We start from the raw sequence: 21,304 nt of genomic DNA, 5'->3' as shown, positions 1-21,304 counted from the left end.
CTACACATATCGACGACGTTATAATGGCGGTCTATGAAGATCCGTTTGCCATGAATTTTTCGGTAGATACCTCGTGCGCCTACGAGATTAACGACACTCACGTTTACTATTACGAAGGATGCGATCATCCATGTAAACCTTTAAATTATACACTGCCTAATCACAACAAAATAACCGAAATCAGAATTCTGGGTTTAGTTTTTCTAATTTCATCAGTCTTTGGAATAATCTTAACACTGATTGTTTTGAGTCGAAAGCATATGTGTACATCAACGAATTGCTATCTAATATCGTTGTCAGTTGCCGATCTGACGTTCCTTCTTCTTTTTTCAACGATATGGCTGGAAACCGAGGTAACGGATTATTTAGCGTTTGATATTTACTTTAGATATGCAGATATTTTCGTCAATACATTCCTATGTGCCTCTGTTTGGGTGACAGTCATGTTGGCTATAGAGCGATACATTGCTATATGCCATTCACTTAAGGCAAACTCAATATGCACTGTCAAGAGGGCTGTGATAATAAACGTTTGCGTCTATGTCATTTCGTTTATCTTAAGAATACCAAAATTCTTCGATTTCACTTTAAAAACTGGATTTTCTGTAGACTGTTCGAAAACAACATACCTTCATCCTACACCCCTTTGGCAAAATACGACTTATCAAGGTATATACGCTTTGGTAGTCGATTGTATCCTGTGCACTATAGTGCCGTTCTTAGCCCTCTTGTATCTAAACACTAAACTTGTTTTCGAAGTAAGAAAGTCAACGCACTATCTTATGGATAATATCGTAAACGACTCAAATCTGCACAATGTGTTAGGCCGAGAACAAAGACGTGTCACACTTATGTTAATCAGTATAGTGATTGTCTTCTTCATTTGTCAGGCTCCGTACCTCAGCGTTGCCGCTTTTAGAAGTATTGCACGTTACGCAAGTTACATGGTAAATCTTATTACACATTCGGTACGCGAAGTGACTTTTTTATTGCTGTTGTTGAAATCATCGCTTAATTTCGTACTTTATTGTTGGTTCAGTGAAAAATTCTGGGATACATTCAAAAAGGAGTTATGCAGAAAGATGTGTATGATATTCAAAAGGAATCGTCACATGTTTTCAAGTCGGTCTCAATCCGACTCGCATAACTTATCACAACACAAATCCTTACGAAAGAGTTCGACACAAATGAAGGAAACCGTATCGACTGCAATGAGAGACAGTCACTGTTAGTTCTTTGTACATGGATAGTTATTAATGTTAAATTATACGAACATAATATGAATAATTTAGTGTAAAATAACATTATATTTCAGATGTATTGCATATTAAAGCGGCCAATTTATATCCTAAGATGGTTATACATGTAGTTGATTTTTCAGTAGATTTTGTTCAGTATAAGATCTTTTTTATACGACTGCAGATTTGCAGTCGTATAATGGTATCATGCTGTCGTCGTAGTGATCGTCGTCCGTTGACACTTCATGTCCGGACAATAATTTGACTGTTAGTAGAAATATCTTAATGAAATTAAACTCTAGGGGCCATACCACAAATGGAAGGCTCGGATTGGTTTTGGAGGTTGTGACTTGACCCATCTGGGAATATGGAATCAGAAATGAACGAGCATTTAATGCCAATAACATGGGTAAGAGGCAGCTTTGACATTTTGTCACTGTGTCATACCACTAAAGGAAGACTGGGGTTGATTTTGTGGGTTGTGGAATTAACTGTATAGGAATTATGAGTAAAAAATCAGCATTTGCATGATGCCTTGACAGTGACTTGACATTTAGTTGATTAATTAAGAATGGATAATGGATTATTTTAAAATTGTACAACCAGGTTGTCAAACCACAAAAGGAAGGCTTGGAATTATTTTTTTAGGTTGTGACTCAAACTGTTTAGTAATTACGGGTCAGAAGCAACCTTTTTTATGAAGTCCAGGCATTAATTTTACTAGTAGGTAATAAATCTCTTTAAAACTGTACCATAGGGTGCTATGCCACAAAAAAGAAGGCTACAGTAGGTTTAATTTTTGGAAGTTCTTACTTGAACCTTTATAAATAAGGAGCCAGAAACAAGCATGTTCACGATAACAGACCAATAACTGCACTTTATTTTCCTGGTAAATACCTGTCTAGGAAATCCTTCTTTCTTTTCACCTAATCGTTAAACATTCGGTCCTAATTCTAAATTGCTTCATAAAGGTATCGCTTAAAAGAGAAAGTACATTCTGGTTGTAATTTGTTCTACTTTGGCAGAGATAAGCTATAATTTAACATTCTTCTCCTTCTTAATTTCTTGAAAATAAAAGATACATCTTCATTATTTTTGTGAAAATAAGGATAAATGGGAAAATCTAATTCATGCAAGTAAAGAATCCATAGATCTGACAATATACAAGGATTCTTCTCGATATTAAGAAATTATTTATTATAAATGATGTTAGAAAATTAAAGCCTTTTGATAGAGTTATTTTCCCCTGAAAATGTTCATTTCAATTGATATGGAAATCTTGTTTATTTACGTGATTCTGATGGTACAAAAAGTCAAGGAATTGAGTTGCTGCTGTATACCATATTTCAACCCTTGCCTGATATTTATACCAAGACTGATATTTAAAATATTGAATAGTAAACGCCTAGTGTACTTTTCGGGACAGGTATTATTATTATTCTGTATACTTATCAGTTTACAGGGTGCCTGGTTTAAAATAGTATATTTAAAAATGTATATTCATATTTGCTTAACTCAAAAATTGTTTTCATTCTAACGTGACTGTCTTGATATATTAACCTTTCTGATCAAAAATTTAAATTCTACTTACCTCATTCTTTTAAAGAGGTATTTAATGTCATATGTCATTTGAAATCTAAAAAAATAAAAGAACTTTGAAAGTATACTAATGCAAAGAAAGTAAACATTACTCGAGGGCTAAAAATCATACAACAAGAATGGGGATGATGAAAAACTTGTAAGTAACGAGGTCAGTATCAGACTTCAATTCTCATAATTTTGTACAGACCATTATTTCTGACATGAAAACTATTTACCCTTACTTTATACTGGGATTCCGTTTTATACGACCGCAAAAAAAAAGTAATAATCCGTCCTATAATGGAATCACTCTGTCGTCCTCGACGCCCGTTAACTTTAGTTAATTTATAAAAAACTTGAATAAGACTTATTCCATGTTTTTGAAATAATAACACTTTTCATAGAGACATGGGGGAAGAACCTAGTTCTTGGAAATCTTTGTCCCACTACTATTGAAATACGGGGTTAAAAGGGGAAAGTGTGTTAAATCAGAATTGATAGAAAAAAATTATTGTTTATCGGATTTTTGTTATACAGGTGTCAATCTTCTGTTTTAAAACTTTTACATGATAGGCGTTGGAGTTAAAATGTAACGAAATTGGGCTTAAGAACTTAACACTCTTAATAACAACTTATTTTTGGGTCCAATTTCGAAAGTATTTAATTAATTTTCAAATTTAGTGCTATAGTAGTGTCCAAACCAGTTGTTGAGTCCATAATGAACTGTAATCCCTATGCTTATAAGCTAGTATTTGAGTTCACACTTGCCCAAAGTGAAGGTAGTTCGACATGCTGCAGCCGTATCATGCTGTGGTTAGCAAAGTCTTTATTAACATCAGTCCAAAGATTTCATTCATTCTACGTGCCGTGGCTTTGATGTGGAATAACGGCAACCATTATCGAACAATATATAGCTGTTGTACACAACACTGTTTGTATAATATTATGATATTATTTTCTTATACCCTGAATATATGTACTATGTACATAATGATGATTTTATATGTCTGCAGCTCAAACTTAATTACCATAGGGCTTATGTGCATAAAATCAAGTTGACCCAACAAAGACTTCGCTGAATGTAGAAGTAGTATAGTGTATGTATTTATATTATTATTGTTTAATATTGATATTGTTGTACATAAAAAATATACAGGTTGATGTTTGTTGTATATTATCAAGAAAGTTATATTCAGCATTGTTTACGTACGAAGACTACGTCTTTTAAACTATCAGCGAGATAATTGGGTGATACTGCACTTTCCCCAATCTATTGCAAGTGCTGTAGTTTTTCTTACTTTATTTTGTTCTCTAAATTGTGTATGCATGTCGATCGTTTTGTTTTTGATATTTAGGTCAAGTGTTTGGTATTTGATGACTGTGTATTGTCCTTTTTTGAAGCTTCCGTATTTTTATGACGATATTTCAACGACTGTTTTTTTACGCACTTACATTGCTCGAGAAGGTAAATCTTGTACTTTGAAAAGAAATAAGCCTCATTTCTCAAAAATCAGAGACAAGAACTTTAGTAAACTACACCCAAATATCATGTTGTTTGCGATAGTGATTTATTTGCCGGTAATTTTTCATCAAAATCATTTTTAATTCATCCGGGTGAAATATCATGGTTAGCATAGAAAAGAATTTACCTACTTCAAAAAACCGTTGACCAGTTTGTGTGCAAAACTTTAGGAATTAATTTAAAGGAAGCAGTCTGCTTTTCTCTACTTTTGAATAAGCAAGATATATTATAAATGCGTGTAAGATTTTTTTGCTTATTTTCAAGAGTTTTTTCCCCAACGATGTTAGATCTGTCAAATTTGCGTTGCAAATTTTTGGTCCCGTACTACCATACATCGTGCACTAAGTTACAGCCCTAGATTAATCCTACGAGGAGGAATGACCCGGTCAGCGAAAGCTATATTTTTATATAGCCTAGCTGGCCGAGTGGTCTAGGGCGCTGGACTGTGTGCAGGTGTTGCCATAGATGCCACAGCGGTATGAGTTCGAGTCCCGCGGAGAGAATGACCACAAATTTGCATCGCAAATTTGACAGTTCTAACAAAGTTGGGAATTTTTCAGACCTTTCTATAAGTTTCTATTATCTTCCCTGTATCAATTTGATCCGATGGAGCAGTGTAGCGAATAGAATCGTCACATTCCGAGACGTTTGTATATATATATATATCTATAGTTCAATAATAGAAATCCTGTATACAGATTTATACGGTTGTCGAATAAAATTCCAACACGACTAGATATTTCATTTTTTTTTTCACATATTTCACAAGTACTTTCACTGCTTGTGCAGATCTTCAGGTGAATGAATACATATAGGAACTTGGTAACGTTCTTGTGACGTTATGTTATAATAGAACAACATAGGAACGTTAAAATTAGAAAACGAAAGTATAAAAAGAAATTGTATAAATAGACAATCTAAATATAGATTTATAAATAGCCATTAATTCTTTAATGTCCATTCAATGCCGCCTTGAATTTTTTAATAAAATTTCTTTCCTTTATTTCTCTTAGAGAATCACTATCTATGTTCATTTTATGGAAAGGAAAAATAAAAAAAAATACCGCGCAAATTTGAAGACTATCATAAGAGTAATCAAGGGAACCGAGGTTATAGCGGTAATCAAAAGAATGTAATCCAGGGACAAAGACCAGACATGGAAAACAGACATACACAACAAAGAACGTAAATTAACTAAATTCACACATACAAAGTAACAAAAGTAAATGAGCAACCGGTAGGGTAAGCGTCCTCTGCTTTTCTAGAAACACCCGCCGAGTTGCTCATAAAAAGTCAAGTCCGGGTAGACAAACGAGGAAAGGAAAACTATGACCCATCGAATAAATCAGTTTTCATGGTGCAGATGGATACAGCATATCGATCCACCAGTTCATGATGACGACCATAAAAATTATGTAGTGATGACTTCAATCTTGTAGCAACATAACACTGTTCCAGAAGCCTACTTGTTAGAGTTCTAGCGCGATACAAAAAGTCTGTATAGGTTCGGCAAACTCTGGCATAACGTATGAGTTGTGATATGAACACTCCATACGCAGGTACTGAAGGAATGTTGCCAAAGATGAAAGGAAAGTTGACAATTCTGAATGAAAAGTCATCATGTTTGTCGTAAGTTTGGTCAATAGTCTCCTTTACCATCGATTTCTAAGTGTAGGTCAAGATATGAGGCCGACTTCACAGTGTATGTAATATCCTTTATCTCAAGTTCTTTGGGGTAGATGCAATGAAATCCCCGAAACTATGATTGTTTAACGATAATAATTTATCTTTATAGCGGATAAAATTGAAGACTGTTTCGTGCGTCTAGTATGTTATGAGTATCATCAGAATGATGCTCACATGCAACTACGCTTAGTTTCATATTTTTATATATAACTAGGTAGTTTAGTATGACTTTTTTAACCAATATATCATTATATCATGCTTTTAAGACTGTTCTTTGTTTACTTCTGCCGGTCCATATGACGTAATTAGGGTATTATATGGACCGCCTCTTTTTTCAAATGAAGAACTTGACGTTATAATTTAATTTTTTTTCACGCGAATGATTCAGAGTAAAATATATATGAAAAGTATAATAAAGCGAATAATTCATGCCAATTCGGTTTAAATTGCAATATATGGACAGGTTGGTCCCCAAAAATTCAATGGGTCTCAGTTACAAAAAATGTTCGCTTCCGTCCTTATGGTCTTGGGCGACCAACCGGTCAATATATTGCCGTGACCCTCAGAATCGTGAACTATTAACTAATATTGCAATATCCTTAACACATTAAATTGCAATTTGAACGTAATCTTTCTACGTGTCTTGTGACATGTTATTTTCACATATCATATCCACTTTTACTTTTGTAAGTTTTATTTTCGTACATCTGCAAGTTCTCAAGTTTTAAATATGTATCAGTTAACACAGTATCAAAAAGTTATCAGTGACAAGAAAATCGAGGTACAGCCCACATAAAACTAATAAATGCATTGATAAAATATTTGCTTACATAACATACCCGTGTTATTCACAGGGCAATAGCAAATGTATAACAGTAGGAAGCGTTTAAAAAAATACAAGATGACTGTTTTATCTTTAATATAATAACAATTCTATATCTGATTAAAGCTTTTCTATCTATGATGTAATACACTAACAATCTACTTTTCAGAGCCTCCTTTACCACATGAACAGAGTCAATTTTCAAGGATAAGATAATGATATACTTGAGCATGGTTTTCAGCGATAGGAATGACGAAACAGAACAACGTTGTTCCTCTATTCCAGATCCCATTTCAAGATTTAATGTTTTTTAAAGAGATTATGTGATAAAATGTAAGAACTCATGCCTCGTCTAGACAATCGGTAACTATCAGTGATGGAACATTGCCAGGTTTGTACAGCAGGTTGTTATAAAAAGGTGGATTGCTGTTTTATTTAATTTATTTGAATTAATACATTGTATAAATAGAAAATTTATTGAAACAATGAAACATTCAATTTCATCACATATGATAGTTACCCATTTAAGCACTCGAACATTGGATAAATCGTGCATATGAGCTTAAATTAGTAAAATAATCAAACTGGTTTACCTTTTGTCTACATTAATACAACTGACTTTCCAAGGTTGAATCTTTGATAAATAAGTTGTTTCAGAACGAAAACATTTTATACGTCATCATAGCAAACTTGAAAAATGTTAAAGCAACCAAAACCGATAGAGTAAAAGGACAATGACTGAAAGTTTGGTATCCACCCACGGTAAAGGTTCCATCCTTTAACGTAAAAATCGATAATTTTAATTCAAGGACCAAACCGATTCAACTTTTATTTAAAATTCATTCATGATGAGTATAAATCTTTTCATAATGGACTGTCGCGTCAACTAATTCTGTTCACAATGTTTTGCAAAAGAATCATAAAAAACAACCGTTATATTCATTAATTAAGAGATTTGCTGAGTGAAGCATGGTACGACTGCAGTATGTAGAACTCTGTTAACTTGAAGCACAGTTGTGGATACAGCATTATTTTCTGATGCGTAACCAAATCACTTACATTTCGTAATAAACACAACAACTGGATTGGACACACCGTTTCCCCCAAAAAATGCAATTCAACAAAAGTTGAAGAAAGTTCCGCTTTAAGAATGTTCGTCAAACTTTTGCCTTTCATCAATAAAACTCCAAAACTATAAAAGATATACAGTTGAAATTTGATTGAAAAGTGCATGGGTTTCCATTAAGAACCCAATACAAGAGTGTTCAAATTCGGACCACATCACAAAAACCGTTGATATTTTGGGGGCGTGGGCGACATTGGCTCCTTGTACCTTGTATACCGACAACGTTATATCTAAAAAGCTTGATCATTTATCAAACAGGAAATAGTGTAAACATTTCCACGAGACAACACAATCAACCGCTAATCCCCCCCAAAAAACCGCAAAAACAAAAAGATGGCATATTCACAAAAAGCAAACAAGGTTAAATTCATCACCACTGAAACTCGTGTGAGAAATTTTGTCGAACATCTGGAGCTGTAAGGTAGCCATATAATTTACATTTAAGTGACGAATTTAATTTAAGTGAATTCAATGCGTATTCTTACAATGAAATATATCCAATTCCGTTGAGAAGTAATTTAAGAGACAATTAGGAAGAACAGGTAAATATTTTTTTATCAAAATTTGCTGTATTACAGATTTCAAAATACCCTAAACACTGAGGCTTTATTGCTTGTATTGCTTTTGGTAATTGATTTGGCTTCCTATATCAATAATTTTGGTTTTGAAAACTTCTAGTACACGTTTTTTGGGATGAAGATCTTCCTATGTATTTGATTCTAACACTGCTTCCTGATCTGAAACAAGTATAAAACAAATAGTATTTTTCAAGATTAATATGATTAGTATTTTTGTGTTTAAAACCACGACGGGTGTCAAATAAGTACTAAAGGTCATTTAAACATTAGAATTGAAGTGAGCAAACGAATATCCATGATTTGATTTTATCGGTTACACAACACGCCAATTAAAGATTAACAATTAGCTATACTGCTGAAAAAAATCATGGAATACATGCATATTTTACAGTTTAAAGTACAGTATTATCAAATCGTATGTTTGTTAATTAAGTGTCTTGTCTTTATTATGAATTTGTCCATAGGTTTTCTTAGTTTCCTTAGCATTTTGAAGACAGATTCACAAGAAACTTTGCTAACAACTAGGACTTACCTACAATATCATTTTTCATGATTTTCCATTTAACCAGAAAGTGGAATATCATTATTCATAAATAAAAAAAATTAAATTCCGACATAATTTACACACCGATGTCTTGAAATTCACTTAGTAAAAGTCGTTGTCGAGTTTTGTAAACCGTTATTTTCGTTTTTGTTAAATTGAAGAGGGCGAGGCATAGAAAACATAGTCACCTAATGATTAACTTTACACAATCATTTTGCTATTTTGTATACTATTCTGATGTCATATTCTGCAAGCGTATGACTTTGCAATGAACTCATCACGTAGTATCACCTAAATTTTGTCAATTTTTAACATTAATTATGACTACTGCAACTGTTATGATACGCATTAAAACAGAAATATTTTGTCTCGAAGCATACATTAATGAAACATTACATGATACTTTGGCAAATAATAGTGAAAAGGGTGATTGAAAATATATATATAAAAAAAGAAAAGCTAACTCGAAATCTTCATTTTTGACTTTCCTGAAAATTTAACTTAACCTGTATTTAAGTTTTAACTAACTGTACATTGTTTCAAGAATTCATTAAATGGTTCTTCTCAAGTTATAATCTGGATACCGTTGGCGGAAGGACATACAATTTGTTTTCGGAGTTAATCACATAACACCTCGCCATATTGTGTGGAGGATATAAAAACCGGAAAATATAATACCAGGTGCACCGGTAGAGTAAGCAGCGTTGTCCATTTTTCGACATAACAATTGTAGAGATGTGTATATCATCAATTTTGGCGAATGCAATGTGAAAGTTAAAGCTATTTCAGAAGACAACAACGATAAAATTAACTTATTGTTTATATCGCCTGTTTATTTCTTCGTGACTATGTGTTTTTGTTGATAACCTTTCAGTCTTTTTTTATTTGAACGTATATCTGTATTGCACTTCTTTAAAGAATTTTGCCAAGTGTTATATGTTTTAAGCAAGATGTAGATCTTGATAAGATAGTAACATTAACCATTTCTGAATTACTATGGGCGGAAATCTCGTTCCCGTCGATTAAAATTTTAAGTAATGAATCCCAGAAATTAATTATTGCATTCTGGTTTGTAAATACTGTCAAACCCTCCATGAAGGTTCGATAAGCTGGAAAATGCAATGTAGACTAGGAATATTGATTTAAATTAGTCTTAGATTTTTCAAACTAACTGACAGTGTTGTTGTTTTGGCTCGAATAAGTTAAGATCATATAGATTCATTACTTACGATTACATGTTAACTTCCTAACGCTCGACTGCTTTACATCAGTGATATTAACTGAAGAAAAAAAGCCTATAAATATACATGCAGGCAACTATTGACATGTCAAGGCCGAGCAGAACATAATATTTAAAAGGATTTATATGATTTTAGGCTATGCCTTTGTCTATACTCAAATAACGTTTCACTCTGTTGGTAACGAATCGCTATATTGTTATATCGGTGCCGTCTCGAGCGAAGAGAATATGCAAGAACCATTATTACACTTGTTGGTCTGTGTTAAAAGTTCAAACAATCACGTCCTCACTGCGTACGTCATTTCCTACAGAACATTTTGAGCTGTTTCAGTTCATCTACAGATATGGGATGTCTCTGATGCTCCGTTTCTATTACACACCACAGCAAATATTCATTTTCCGGTCCGACTTTTAAGTTCTTTTGCCTTTTGTGATCGTTTTGTGATTTATCTTTTAGGTGTTCCCGGTATTGTTTTCAACATATTTCTCTACTCTCTTTGATTCAACTTCTTCATATTATTAGACACCATAACTACATTGATTGTATGATAAATATCTGAATTGTTGAAATAATTATTCTTTTATAAAAGTCCCCCATGACTCAAATTATACTTTTCGTCTTATTCAACACCTTTGAATATATGATGAAAAGTTATCTCCAAAAATGTAGCAGAACCGACATATTTGTGATGAATATTTGTAAATCAATATAATACAATGAACATGAGTATAGAAGATCGAGTTGAATAATAATACAAAAAAGTATGGAAAAATTTAATAATTTGACTTATTTCTGAGACAAAATCACTTCCAGCGTATGCACCATGCATATAAAGCCACACACAAAATCTGAAATAAATCCATGCAATCGATGCCGAAAAGGAAGAGTCCAACGAAACAGGAAGCTGGTAACGGGAAACACATAAAATCGCTCACAAGGTTATCCCATCTAGATAGAGCTATACATCAAGTATGAAACCAATCTATATATTTGGAGCTAAGCTAATTACAAAAAAAAAAGAAAAAGAAATCGGACGGATTCACAGACAAAGTGATTCCAATATACCATAACCACTCATTGAGTGGGGGACGTGTAATACGGTGCACCGAGTAGATCTCTACTTTACATTTTTCAGTGAGGTTTCTGTTCTAATTATGGATTATCATGGATTGCAGAATGAGAGAACATGTCCAATCATTTTGTCAGGGGACTCTATGTTTGCAATGCAGTGCAGTGGATATTATTTAAATGGAGACAAGTGAAATAAAAGTATACTTCTCTATAACAACAATTCGTAGCAATAGGCTTAAAGAACTTGTTTCCTTTAAAAACATTCATGACAGAATATTAGTTTGTTAATTGATAGAAACAGGTATAGCATTAAAAGGTTATTTACAGACGATTGCGTGTAAATTATTCATTATAATTGGTACCCTTTCTGGCTTCACATAGTTGCATCGCAATTCTAGTAATTGCAGTCTATCAATAATCCTGTCAGTATGTCACAAAGAAGAAAACTGTGCCATGTTTTTTTTTACACCCTCATCCTCCACAGAGACTAAAGACGCAGGAAAGTAATTAACCATTATTTCTACTTAGCCCAAAATAAAGAAAACATGAGATAATCCATCAATTGGTGTCGACAGGCTCTTTAAAGTGTCCTTGTAATGTCAACCCCTCCTCTTAACAGCATGCAACAAAATATTTAATAGCTGAAGACCACATGCTATAATAGAATTACACTCATTTCACTCCAGTGCAGTATGTTCATCATTTCTGTCAAACTAACGTATGTTGCTTTAAGTCTATGTTATTTGCAATGTAAACAGCATCACATATCAATATTTTTCTAATAATTCGAAAAAAAATATTTGGGTACACATTTTTGGTTTTGCATTTAATTTGTTTTGAAAAAGTACAAGTAGGAACACTATATGTAATAAATACTGGTATATGCTGAATCTGTCCGTCACGAAAATTGTACTTATGGTGTTTCATAAAGCCTACCTCTGACTTATATGAAAACAGTATTTTCTAAACAGCAGTCCTTCCAATTAACCATACTACAAGTATTTAAATAACAAAAATCCCCTAAATATGTTTCCCTTTTAAACAAAACAAGTAATGTTATGACCGGAGTAATATAGGATCAATCTTCCTATGTACACGCATTTAGTTCAAAATACACAATCTAAAGAGCTTTTTAAAAATTCTCTACGAAATGAGTACTAAGAAAGACAATCAAAAATGCTGATGACAGAATTCCTACTTTTACATAGATGATTTTAATCAATTTACAGATGTAGACAATCCATTCATGCTAGACAGGCGGTAGTACCAAATCCTTAGTTAACCTGAGGCCATAGTTCGGTCTAGTTTTGTTATTTTGTTAAAGTTGAAAAACTTCATTGATGTAAACAGAACTGTAATGTGATAGCTTATTAAGTATGATAACATTAGCGTAAGTTTATTTCATTTAAACGAGGGTTTAAAGTTATTCTTACGATACCTCTTCATTGTCATCATTTTTCACTTGCACATCTGGGATAGTGGCGCACTGATACAAATATATAAGGTTCACAGAAACAAACCATGTCCTAAAAATAAAATAAAATCGAAATACTAAACACTGAGGCTGTATTGTACATGGTAGAACCTCACGTTGATTGATTTGGCTTCCTTTTTCGATAAATTTGTTTTCGAGTACTTCTTGTATACAATTAATTTTTTAGTTAAGAGTTCATATGTATTTGATTCTAACGCTGCTAACTCCTTGAACCAAACACGTGCACACGATATCGAAATTTGCAATATATTTGATTGGTATATTTGTAACTCATGATCGATGGAATCAGGATTTTAACGTTAACCAAAGAGATGACAATCCAGGGACAACAACCTGACAACGAAAATACAACAGACACAATAAACATGAAATAATCAAGATATCAAGCATTTGTTCAGTATCAAAAGTAATGAGCAAGCCTAGTGTCACGAAAAAGTGGGTACATGGTCCACGAGAATGTATATGGTGAATGTGTCAAAGAGATAACGGCCCACCGGGGTGGGTGAAAAATGTCAGCTCAAAGCCACCAATGGGTCTCCAATGAACGACAAAGAAACACTCACACCACAAGGCAGGCTGCAAATGTCCCGAAAACAACATTATACACAAGTACAGCAATAAAGTTGCTCCGATATATTCCAGCAACATATATATTTAGACCGATATGAGTGTTGGGATCTTTACACAATAGATAACAATACTTTATAGTTAGAACTATGTCTCTTTCACTAGAATCACACCACTTGAAATGATCACATTAAAAAGCATCAACAACAATAATAATGACTGTCAGTTGTGAACCTGAATACTCATATGTACTTTTGATTCAAGACATTTTATAAGGCTTTTCGCTATAGAGCATACATTGTATAAATATGCATATAATCAGGCACCGGCGTACATGCTTGGCATGAATAATATTCTGTATATATTTTAAAACATTTTTGTTTAAAGTTGTTTCTTCTATTAACAAATGCGAATAAAAAGCTTAAAATAATTGAGAAAACAGTTATCACTCTGTATTATTGAAAAAAAAGAGAATTTTCGTTTTGTTTTATGCAGACATGTAGACGATGTTAAACATGTATACAATAGAAATGAAATATAACCCAGTAAAATATGATTCAATGATTCTTTTTAACATTTTTATCCTTATTTTCTATACGTAAAGAGACGTCAATGTATCAAACTTAATAACAAAAAGCTGAACTAACTAAATGCAAATTTAGAAAGTCCCAGAAAAGCATCTTATTTTGGGTATACATTTATATCAAATCACGAAAATGAATGTTGCAGCTTTAAAAACAGCAACCGTCTCTTCATGTTGTCGCGCTGTTCTGTGTCGTCGGTAGGTACTTCGAAGCAACGTCGTCGAAGTTAAATTATTTAGGGCTGAACTAACTAACGTGGATTAAGCTGGCCAAACACAGAAAACCCATCTTCTTTAGAGTGCACAATACCGTTACATTAAGGTGCACTGTTTCGCACACAAAGTTGATCTGATCTAATTTTGGAAAACTTAAAACTTAAAGTTGCATTTTTATATACTGTTTGAATGTAGTCATGCATTTAAACATAGACATATGAAACATATGTTATGGTAAACAGGTGTAAATGAAGAAAAGTAACCGAAACGTTTCAGTCACCTCTCGTATTAGCATCAGCTGGCTGATTTTTAAAATACCTTATTTTGCACAAACTTTAGGTACTAAGATTGCGATAACATTATCGAAAAGGGTGTTATTACTTTTACTTTTTTCCACCTCCTCCGCGCATGCTTTCATCCTGTGCTCGTTTCTAAGTGCCCGATATTTCATGAAACATAGTATTTGACTGTTATATAGTTTTGGAAAGGCACTCCTGATTTGTACTAAAACTCAGTGATTTTTTTCTGTTTTTTCTATATGTTACAATGGCTACTAGAATTTAATGACAATAATCACTAATTTACTTATACATTACTTAAAACTTCACACACCAAAGATTAGAAAAAGACACTTTAAATTTCTGTTTGGACTGCCTCAAAACAGCTTTATTTCAACAAGATGTGAAAAAAATTCCAGAATTGACCTAACCTTTTAGTACTACCTTATATTTTGCCAAACTCTTCGGTGACGTCTAGATGCTGATGACTCGCGGTTTCTCTTATTACTGTAAACTGGTTTCATGGTGCATAATTAGTACCACCCTTAGCCAATGGTAATGTGACAACAAATTTGTTGCTCATGTTGTTTTCAACATTTAACAGCCGATATGACAAATAAGTGTCCACTGCAATGCGTTTTATTGTGCGTTTCATTTAATAAAACGTGTTCATTTCTATGGTAGGATGACAAAGGTTCGTGATTCGTGGTCACGTCCTGTCAAAACTCACTTGCAAATTTCGACTGTTTACCAATTTGGGGAAATGTTCTATAGGAGAAACCTTAACAGCAAGATTTACCAGCTCTTTATGCAGACAAGAGCAGATACAATTTATTTAGACGATCAGATTTCAGATGATATATGTATGTAAATAGCAAGCTATCAATTCTATTACCCAGTATGGATCCAAATTGTGTCGTTCTCAACAATGAAATCTGATGAATGCATCAATTACACAGGCTTTGTTAAATCAGAGTTACCAAAAAGCATCCTGGTAGATGTTTGCAGGGTTAAGAAATCAGAAATAACATTATTTAGCCATTCAATGTTAGCTCCTGAAACTTTTTAGAAGCTTTGGAGTAGATGATGGGAATTCCTACATTCTGAGTAACCATTTCCTTGCACATTTTTCTGGCGCTGAAGACTTATTTAAATACTTAAATTGCATATTTTTTACTTCAAAATTGTATAGAACAAAGTTTAAAATTCTGTCATTATCTTCGCCTTGCAATGACATCATCATATTTTAATGTTATGATTTATTTTTGTGACTAGAAATGTTTGAATTACCATATTTGTGTTTTCCCTCCGGTGGGCCTTGTATACTGTATCCGAAGGCTTGAATCTGTATCATAGAGGTTTTTAGAATGAAACTTGTACATCATATTTGGCTAATATCGAATGTATAAATGAAAAATCTATCAATCAATTTTATGTTGCCATTTTACCTGATTTGCATTTCAGGCTTGTTTGATGAGTTATGCTGAAAAATAAGTAGGCATTACTGGTAGGTCAAAAATTCAACACCAGCCATATTCTAATTCCCTATATATATTTGTACTGAGTTTTGTTATTGATCTCACTATAAGTTTTTTTTTTAGTTTTTTGTACTATATTTTCATCAACATTATTGTCCTTCTCAGATATCGAATTACCAAATCTCTTTCCAAACATTTTTCAATAGGATCTTAATTCTCAGTTGAAATAATTATTTCCCTTGCCTCATTTATGTCTAGCGGCTTCACAATCTTTCCTGTAATGAATATAATGAATACTTTTCTCTGAATTTACTTTTTTATATCAGGTAATTCTAGTTTGGTAACTAGTATACTAATGACTAATTGAGCAGGTTATGGTATTTTCTATTTCTTGTTGAAGTATTGTTAAGCTTCAGATACAAAAATTCTCTTTCTGCCTCGACAGACACTGCAATTACAGCTATTTGATTCAGTGCATTGACAGAGAACTTCATATTACAAAAGATCAGACTAGAAGCATGCCATCGTCCAGACCACTAGAAACCTTATTAGTCTACAATGCATAAAATTGTAATTACAAAATTATTTCTGCTTATACTGTAAAAATAAATGCATATATTAAATCCCAGCATCCAATGCTATTCATTTGACTTGGTAGGTTGACGAAAAATCGGCACACGAGCTGCAATTAAGTGTTTTGCAAATTTGTGTTCATATTAGTTCACAATACATCACCAAACACCATCATTTACTTTTAATTGTTATACTCAGGATGAGAGCAGGATAATTAACTTTTCTGTCTAAAGGCTATGTTCCTAGCGCTATTCAATACTTCAAACGAAAAGCGGTGTTTACAAGTAGATTAATGCTAATGACTTCAGGTTTTTTTTTTTATTTAAATGAAAAGGACAAACTTTTAAATTATTGTATTGTTTTACTGCTTAATCTATTATAAAACATAGTGTTACATTTACGTAAAGTTCGATGTTTTAGAGAACTTATCTGAATGATTGTAATATATATTGTTACATTTCGACAACAAAGTTTTTATGTTGAACAAAACTTATGATAATAGTAAAAAATAGAAAAGGAAATATTATTCGGTATAATGATAAAACGTTAGGCATGTTTTATCAGGTTAAATAAATATACCATTTCTTAGGACAGAAACGTTTTATTAACATACACATAAATGCGGCAAAATATTTATTCTTAACATCTTTTTTTTATTTTTCTTTATTTTATGTTATTTGTTGTGTGTGTCTGTTTTCCCTGTCTGGTCTTTACCCCTAGATTTCCGCTATATCCTTGGTTCCCTTGATTCCTATTATATGAAACCAAAAGAATGATAGTTATTACCGCTCTTGAAAGGTTCCATTTACTTTATACCACATATTACACCCATTCCATATTGCCCTATCCCAGTTCTTCATAAGGAATTTTCCATTCCTATAGAAAATTCCCCATTTCCATGTAGAATCCCTGTAGCGTTTTTTTCTTTATCAGATTATAACATTCTCAACTAGTTTGATATTTTTAGGTTCGCCAAAATTTAAAATATATCTTAAAAAAATAAATTCGATATTTTTTGTATGAAAACAATTTATGAACTGATTTCTACAATCACTCGGACAAAATTCCCGTTCCCACTATAGAATGGAAAGTTGAACCTATACATACAATGTATAAGTATGTTTTGGGCGGAATTTATAGTGAAAATGATAGGTTTAGATTTTATGATTAAAAATTTAACACTATTTAGAACTATTGATTAATTTCTATTGTTGCGTAATATGTTACGGAATAGATTCTATGTTGACTGTGTCTGTTTTCCCGATCTAGTCTTGGATTATATTCTTTTGATTTCTGCTAGAATCATTGTTCTCTTTATTACTTTTCCACACACACCACACACACATAAAGGGAAGAGGTAATCCGGTCATACTAATATGATGTTTTTCGAAGTTCTTTAGACCACAACCATGGTAAAAAGTGATAAACACATGACCAACATTTCAAGCAATACATAGGCTGCGTCTCTTCAAAGAAATGACAAAACTAGTCTTATTAGATTCGAAATAAATCACAGAAACATTTTATCTTTGTTTTACCATGGGCTGGCCACTTATTTCGTTATTTTACCCCTTTCGCTCGCAATCGGGGTGAAACGATGTAACATTGATAGTCTGTCCGTTGTAAAAAATGATAAAATGGCGTTTCCGTGATTCATTTCTTAATCGATGCCTTATTAGTCATTTTCTTATTTTTTCGTTTGAATTATGGCTCTTATACTACTTGTAGTTGATTCTTTTTTTTTCAAATTGCACCGAATGTTTGCTGATCACATCTCTAGTTGCTTGTCCCCCAAAGTGGAGTTGTGTTATTTGCATTTTGATTAAACATATGGTTTACGTTCGATAATTTAGTGATAATCGATTATTCATACTACTAGATGTATACGGAACGATAGGAAATTCGGTTATCTTTCTTTTGTCTTAGCTGACGGATTTGCTATAAATTGTTACAAAAATATAAAAATGATCATTCATGAAATGAACAAAATTTTTGCATATCTTTATCATTTTGAATTAACACTATCTTGATAATATCAAATAGCCAATGTATAAAAAGATGTTAAAAGTCTAGTAATTAAGTTTTTAAATGTCGTTTTCCGTTAAATGGTATAGGTTTGATGTTTTGAGAAAAAAATAATTGCTTTAAGTTACTGCGGAATATTTTTGTATAGTACCCCCATGATAATATATAGTGTTCTATTTCTGAAATCCTCATGAGCGGCTCATCGTTTTAGGTATACGTTTAAAGTTGTTGGGATTTACGTGTTGTTGACTTTAAATTGCTAGTAAGGACCTATTCTTACAGTGCTGTTCACAGCTTCCATGAAATACACACGACATACTATTGTATTCAACTGTAGAGATAGCCACATTTAATTTTGATAGACCCATTCCAATTATATATATATATAAGTCTAAAGGATTGTACAACGATACCAATAAAGATGTTAACACACTATAATAAAATATATAATGGGCAAAATTTTCAGTCAACAAATGACCTTCTTCAGTGCTTATAAATACAAAAATTGCGAAATGAATGCATATTCAATACTACTTGCGGCAAACTGATAAGTACTGAGGAATTAAATAAGGCCATACTATCATAAAAATGCTTTTATGACTGACACTTCTTTTTACTGAAAAGTTTTATTAATATAACATACTTGCTTATCTCTGCACTGATCGAATTACTTTCTCTGATTTACATGATGATAACTCCGTTTTTCTTAAAACTTCTCGGTTAGCTTCTGAATTACAATGGCGTCTTTTGGGTGTATTCGATTATGAATATTTCAATATTGCTTGAAATCAATTTTAGTTTTATGCATTTGTTTTACATCTTCATCATCATATATTAAAATGAAACTTTTGTGTTTGATCAATTTCAGTTGTACGTTTTCTAAGAGTAATCAAGGGAATCAAGGTTATAGCAGTAATCAAAAAAAAGTAATCCAGGGACAAAGACCAGACATGGAAAACAGCCATACAAAACAAAGAACATAAAGCAACTAAAATAATACATACAAAGTAACAAAAGCAAATGAACAACTCGAACTCCGGGGTAGACAAACAAAGAAAGGGAAACTATGAGTTGAATAAATCAGTTTTCATGGTGCAGATGGATACAATGCATAACGATCCACGAGTTCATGCATGATGACGACCATAAAACTTCTGTAGTGATGACTTCAATCTTGTAGCAACATAACCCTGTTCCAGAAGCCTATTTGTTAGAGTCTTAACGTCCTGCTTAGTGTCGGCAAGCTCTGGCATAACGTATGAGTTGTGATATGAACACTCCATACGAAGGTGCTGAAGGGATGTTGCCACAGATGAAAGAAAATTTGACAATATTGAATGAAAAGTAATCATGTTTGTCGTAAAGTTTGGTCAATAGTTTTCCTTTACCATCGATTTCTAAGTGTAGGTCAAGATATGAGGCTGACTTCACAGCGTCTGTAGTATCCTTTACCTCAAGTTCTTTTGGGTAGTTGCGATGTATCAAATCCCCGAAATTAGTATTGTTTAAAGATAATACGTCATCTATACAGCGGAAACTGAGACTAAAGAATCTAGCTAAACGATATTCTTTCTTTCGGATCAGATCAGCTATAAAGTCAGCCTTATAATCATATGGACCATAAATCTATTGACTACAAACTGGATGGATGGTCTTAGTTTGTTACAATAAAATAACTTCTATCCTTTACAGTGTCATGAAATCCAGCAATAACCCCTTCCCCCACAAAAAAAAACAACACCAAAACAAAACCTTAACGACAAAAAAAGGTACCCCCCGTAAAAACTCAATATAAAAAAAAATTGGGGGATAATAAATCGCCCATTGATAACAGCAACGTTTACCTATAACGTACTCATTCATATATCTTGTACAGGTAAGTGTGATTGAAATCAGTTAAGCAAAGATTAGTTATTTAGAAAAAAGCTTGCTATATTTTAATGAATTGACAAAACCATACTCTAGATTCACCAACCTTTATGAAGGGTTACTTTTTCGGTTAAAATTATTCGATATTACTCTGCAATAAAATAGATAAAATCCTGATTAAGGCTCATAAGTTTTATTCCTTTTGACGAATGCATGCACATATACCATTTATCTAGTTTTTATCAGAAAAAAATGACAGCACAAGCTTATAAACAATTAGAAAATAATAAACACGAAGACAATATGAGAAATGAGAAGAACAACAAAACAATAACAATATATTGTCAAATGGATAGTCATTTACATAGTCATTAAATAGAATTAAATTGCTACTTTTGCAGCTAAATCATGATTACTACAGACAAGCTAGTCTTGAATTTCAGTAGTTTACAGCTCAGGTTTCTTATGTAACGGACAAATTCACCAAATGAATATACAATTAATGTTTTCTTTTTCCCAAAAATAATTGTAAAATATTATTTTGATATTCTTTGATAAATTGTTAGAATAGCTGAAAATAAGAAATGGCTATATTCAGCGTTCTGAGATCATCTGGTCATTTCCGTTATGCAGACAGTTCTTTAAACAAAAGATTTGGTTTCCCGTCATAAACACGGTATACGTATTGTTCAAAAGATACTGATAAAAAATATACATGAACTCGTTGTTGATGTAAGTTGTATAATGTGTAGGCGTATATACTCGTTGGCCAATGAAGAAGAAGGGAAGACACAACAACAACATTATATC

The 21,304-nt window shown here is 32.7% G+C and overlaps 1 protein-coding gene and 1 long non-coding RNA gene across 2 annotated transcripts in view; both read left to right on the top strand.

Annotated features, from left to right (window-relative positions):
* The window catches only part of LOC148627721 (uncharacterized), a 31,488-nt gene extending 24,050 nt beyond the window's left edge, over positions 1–7,438 (top strand). Inside the window, exon 2 of the long non-coding RNA XR_015921380.1 lies at positions 7,020–7,438. This is a non-coding gene — a long non-coding RNA (uncharacterized LOC148627721). The remainder of the gene's footprint in view (positions 1–7,019) is intronic.
* On the top strand, positions 24–3,980 carry LOC148627722 (sex peptide receptor-related protein 2-like). The gene has a single exon (XM_088577396.1). The coding sequence runs from the start codon at positions 24–26 to the stop codon at positions 1,230–1,232; it is 1,209 nt and encodes a 402-aa protein (XP_088433522.1). The 3' UTR covers positions 1,233–3,980.
* Positions 7,439–21,304: the final 13,866 nt, after the last annotated feature.

Source organism: Perna viridis, chromosome 1, assembly GCF_037379345.1.
Source record: "Perna viridis isolate PV_CMFRI_1.1 ecotype Kerala chromosome 1, ASM3737934v1, whole genome shotgun sequence".
Lineage (NCBI taxonomy): Eukaryota > Metazoa > Mollusca > Bivalvia > Mytilida > Mytilidae > Perna > Perna viridis.
Note: the sequence above shows the minus strand (reverse complement) of the source record. Positions and strands in the feature narration are given on the sequence as shown.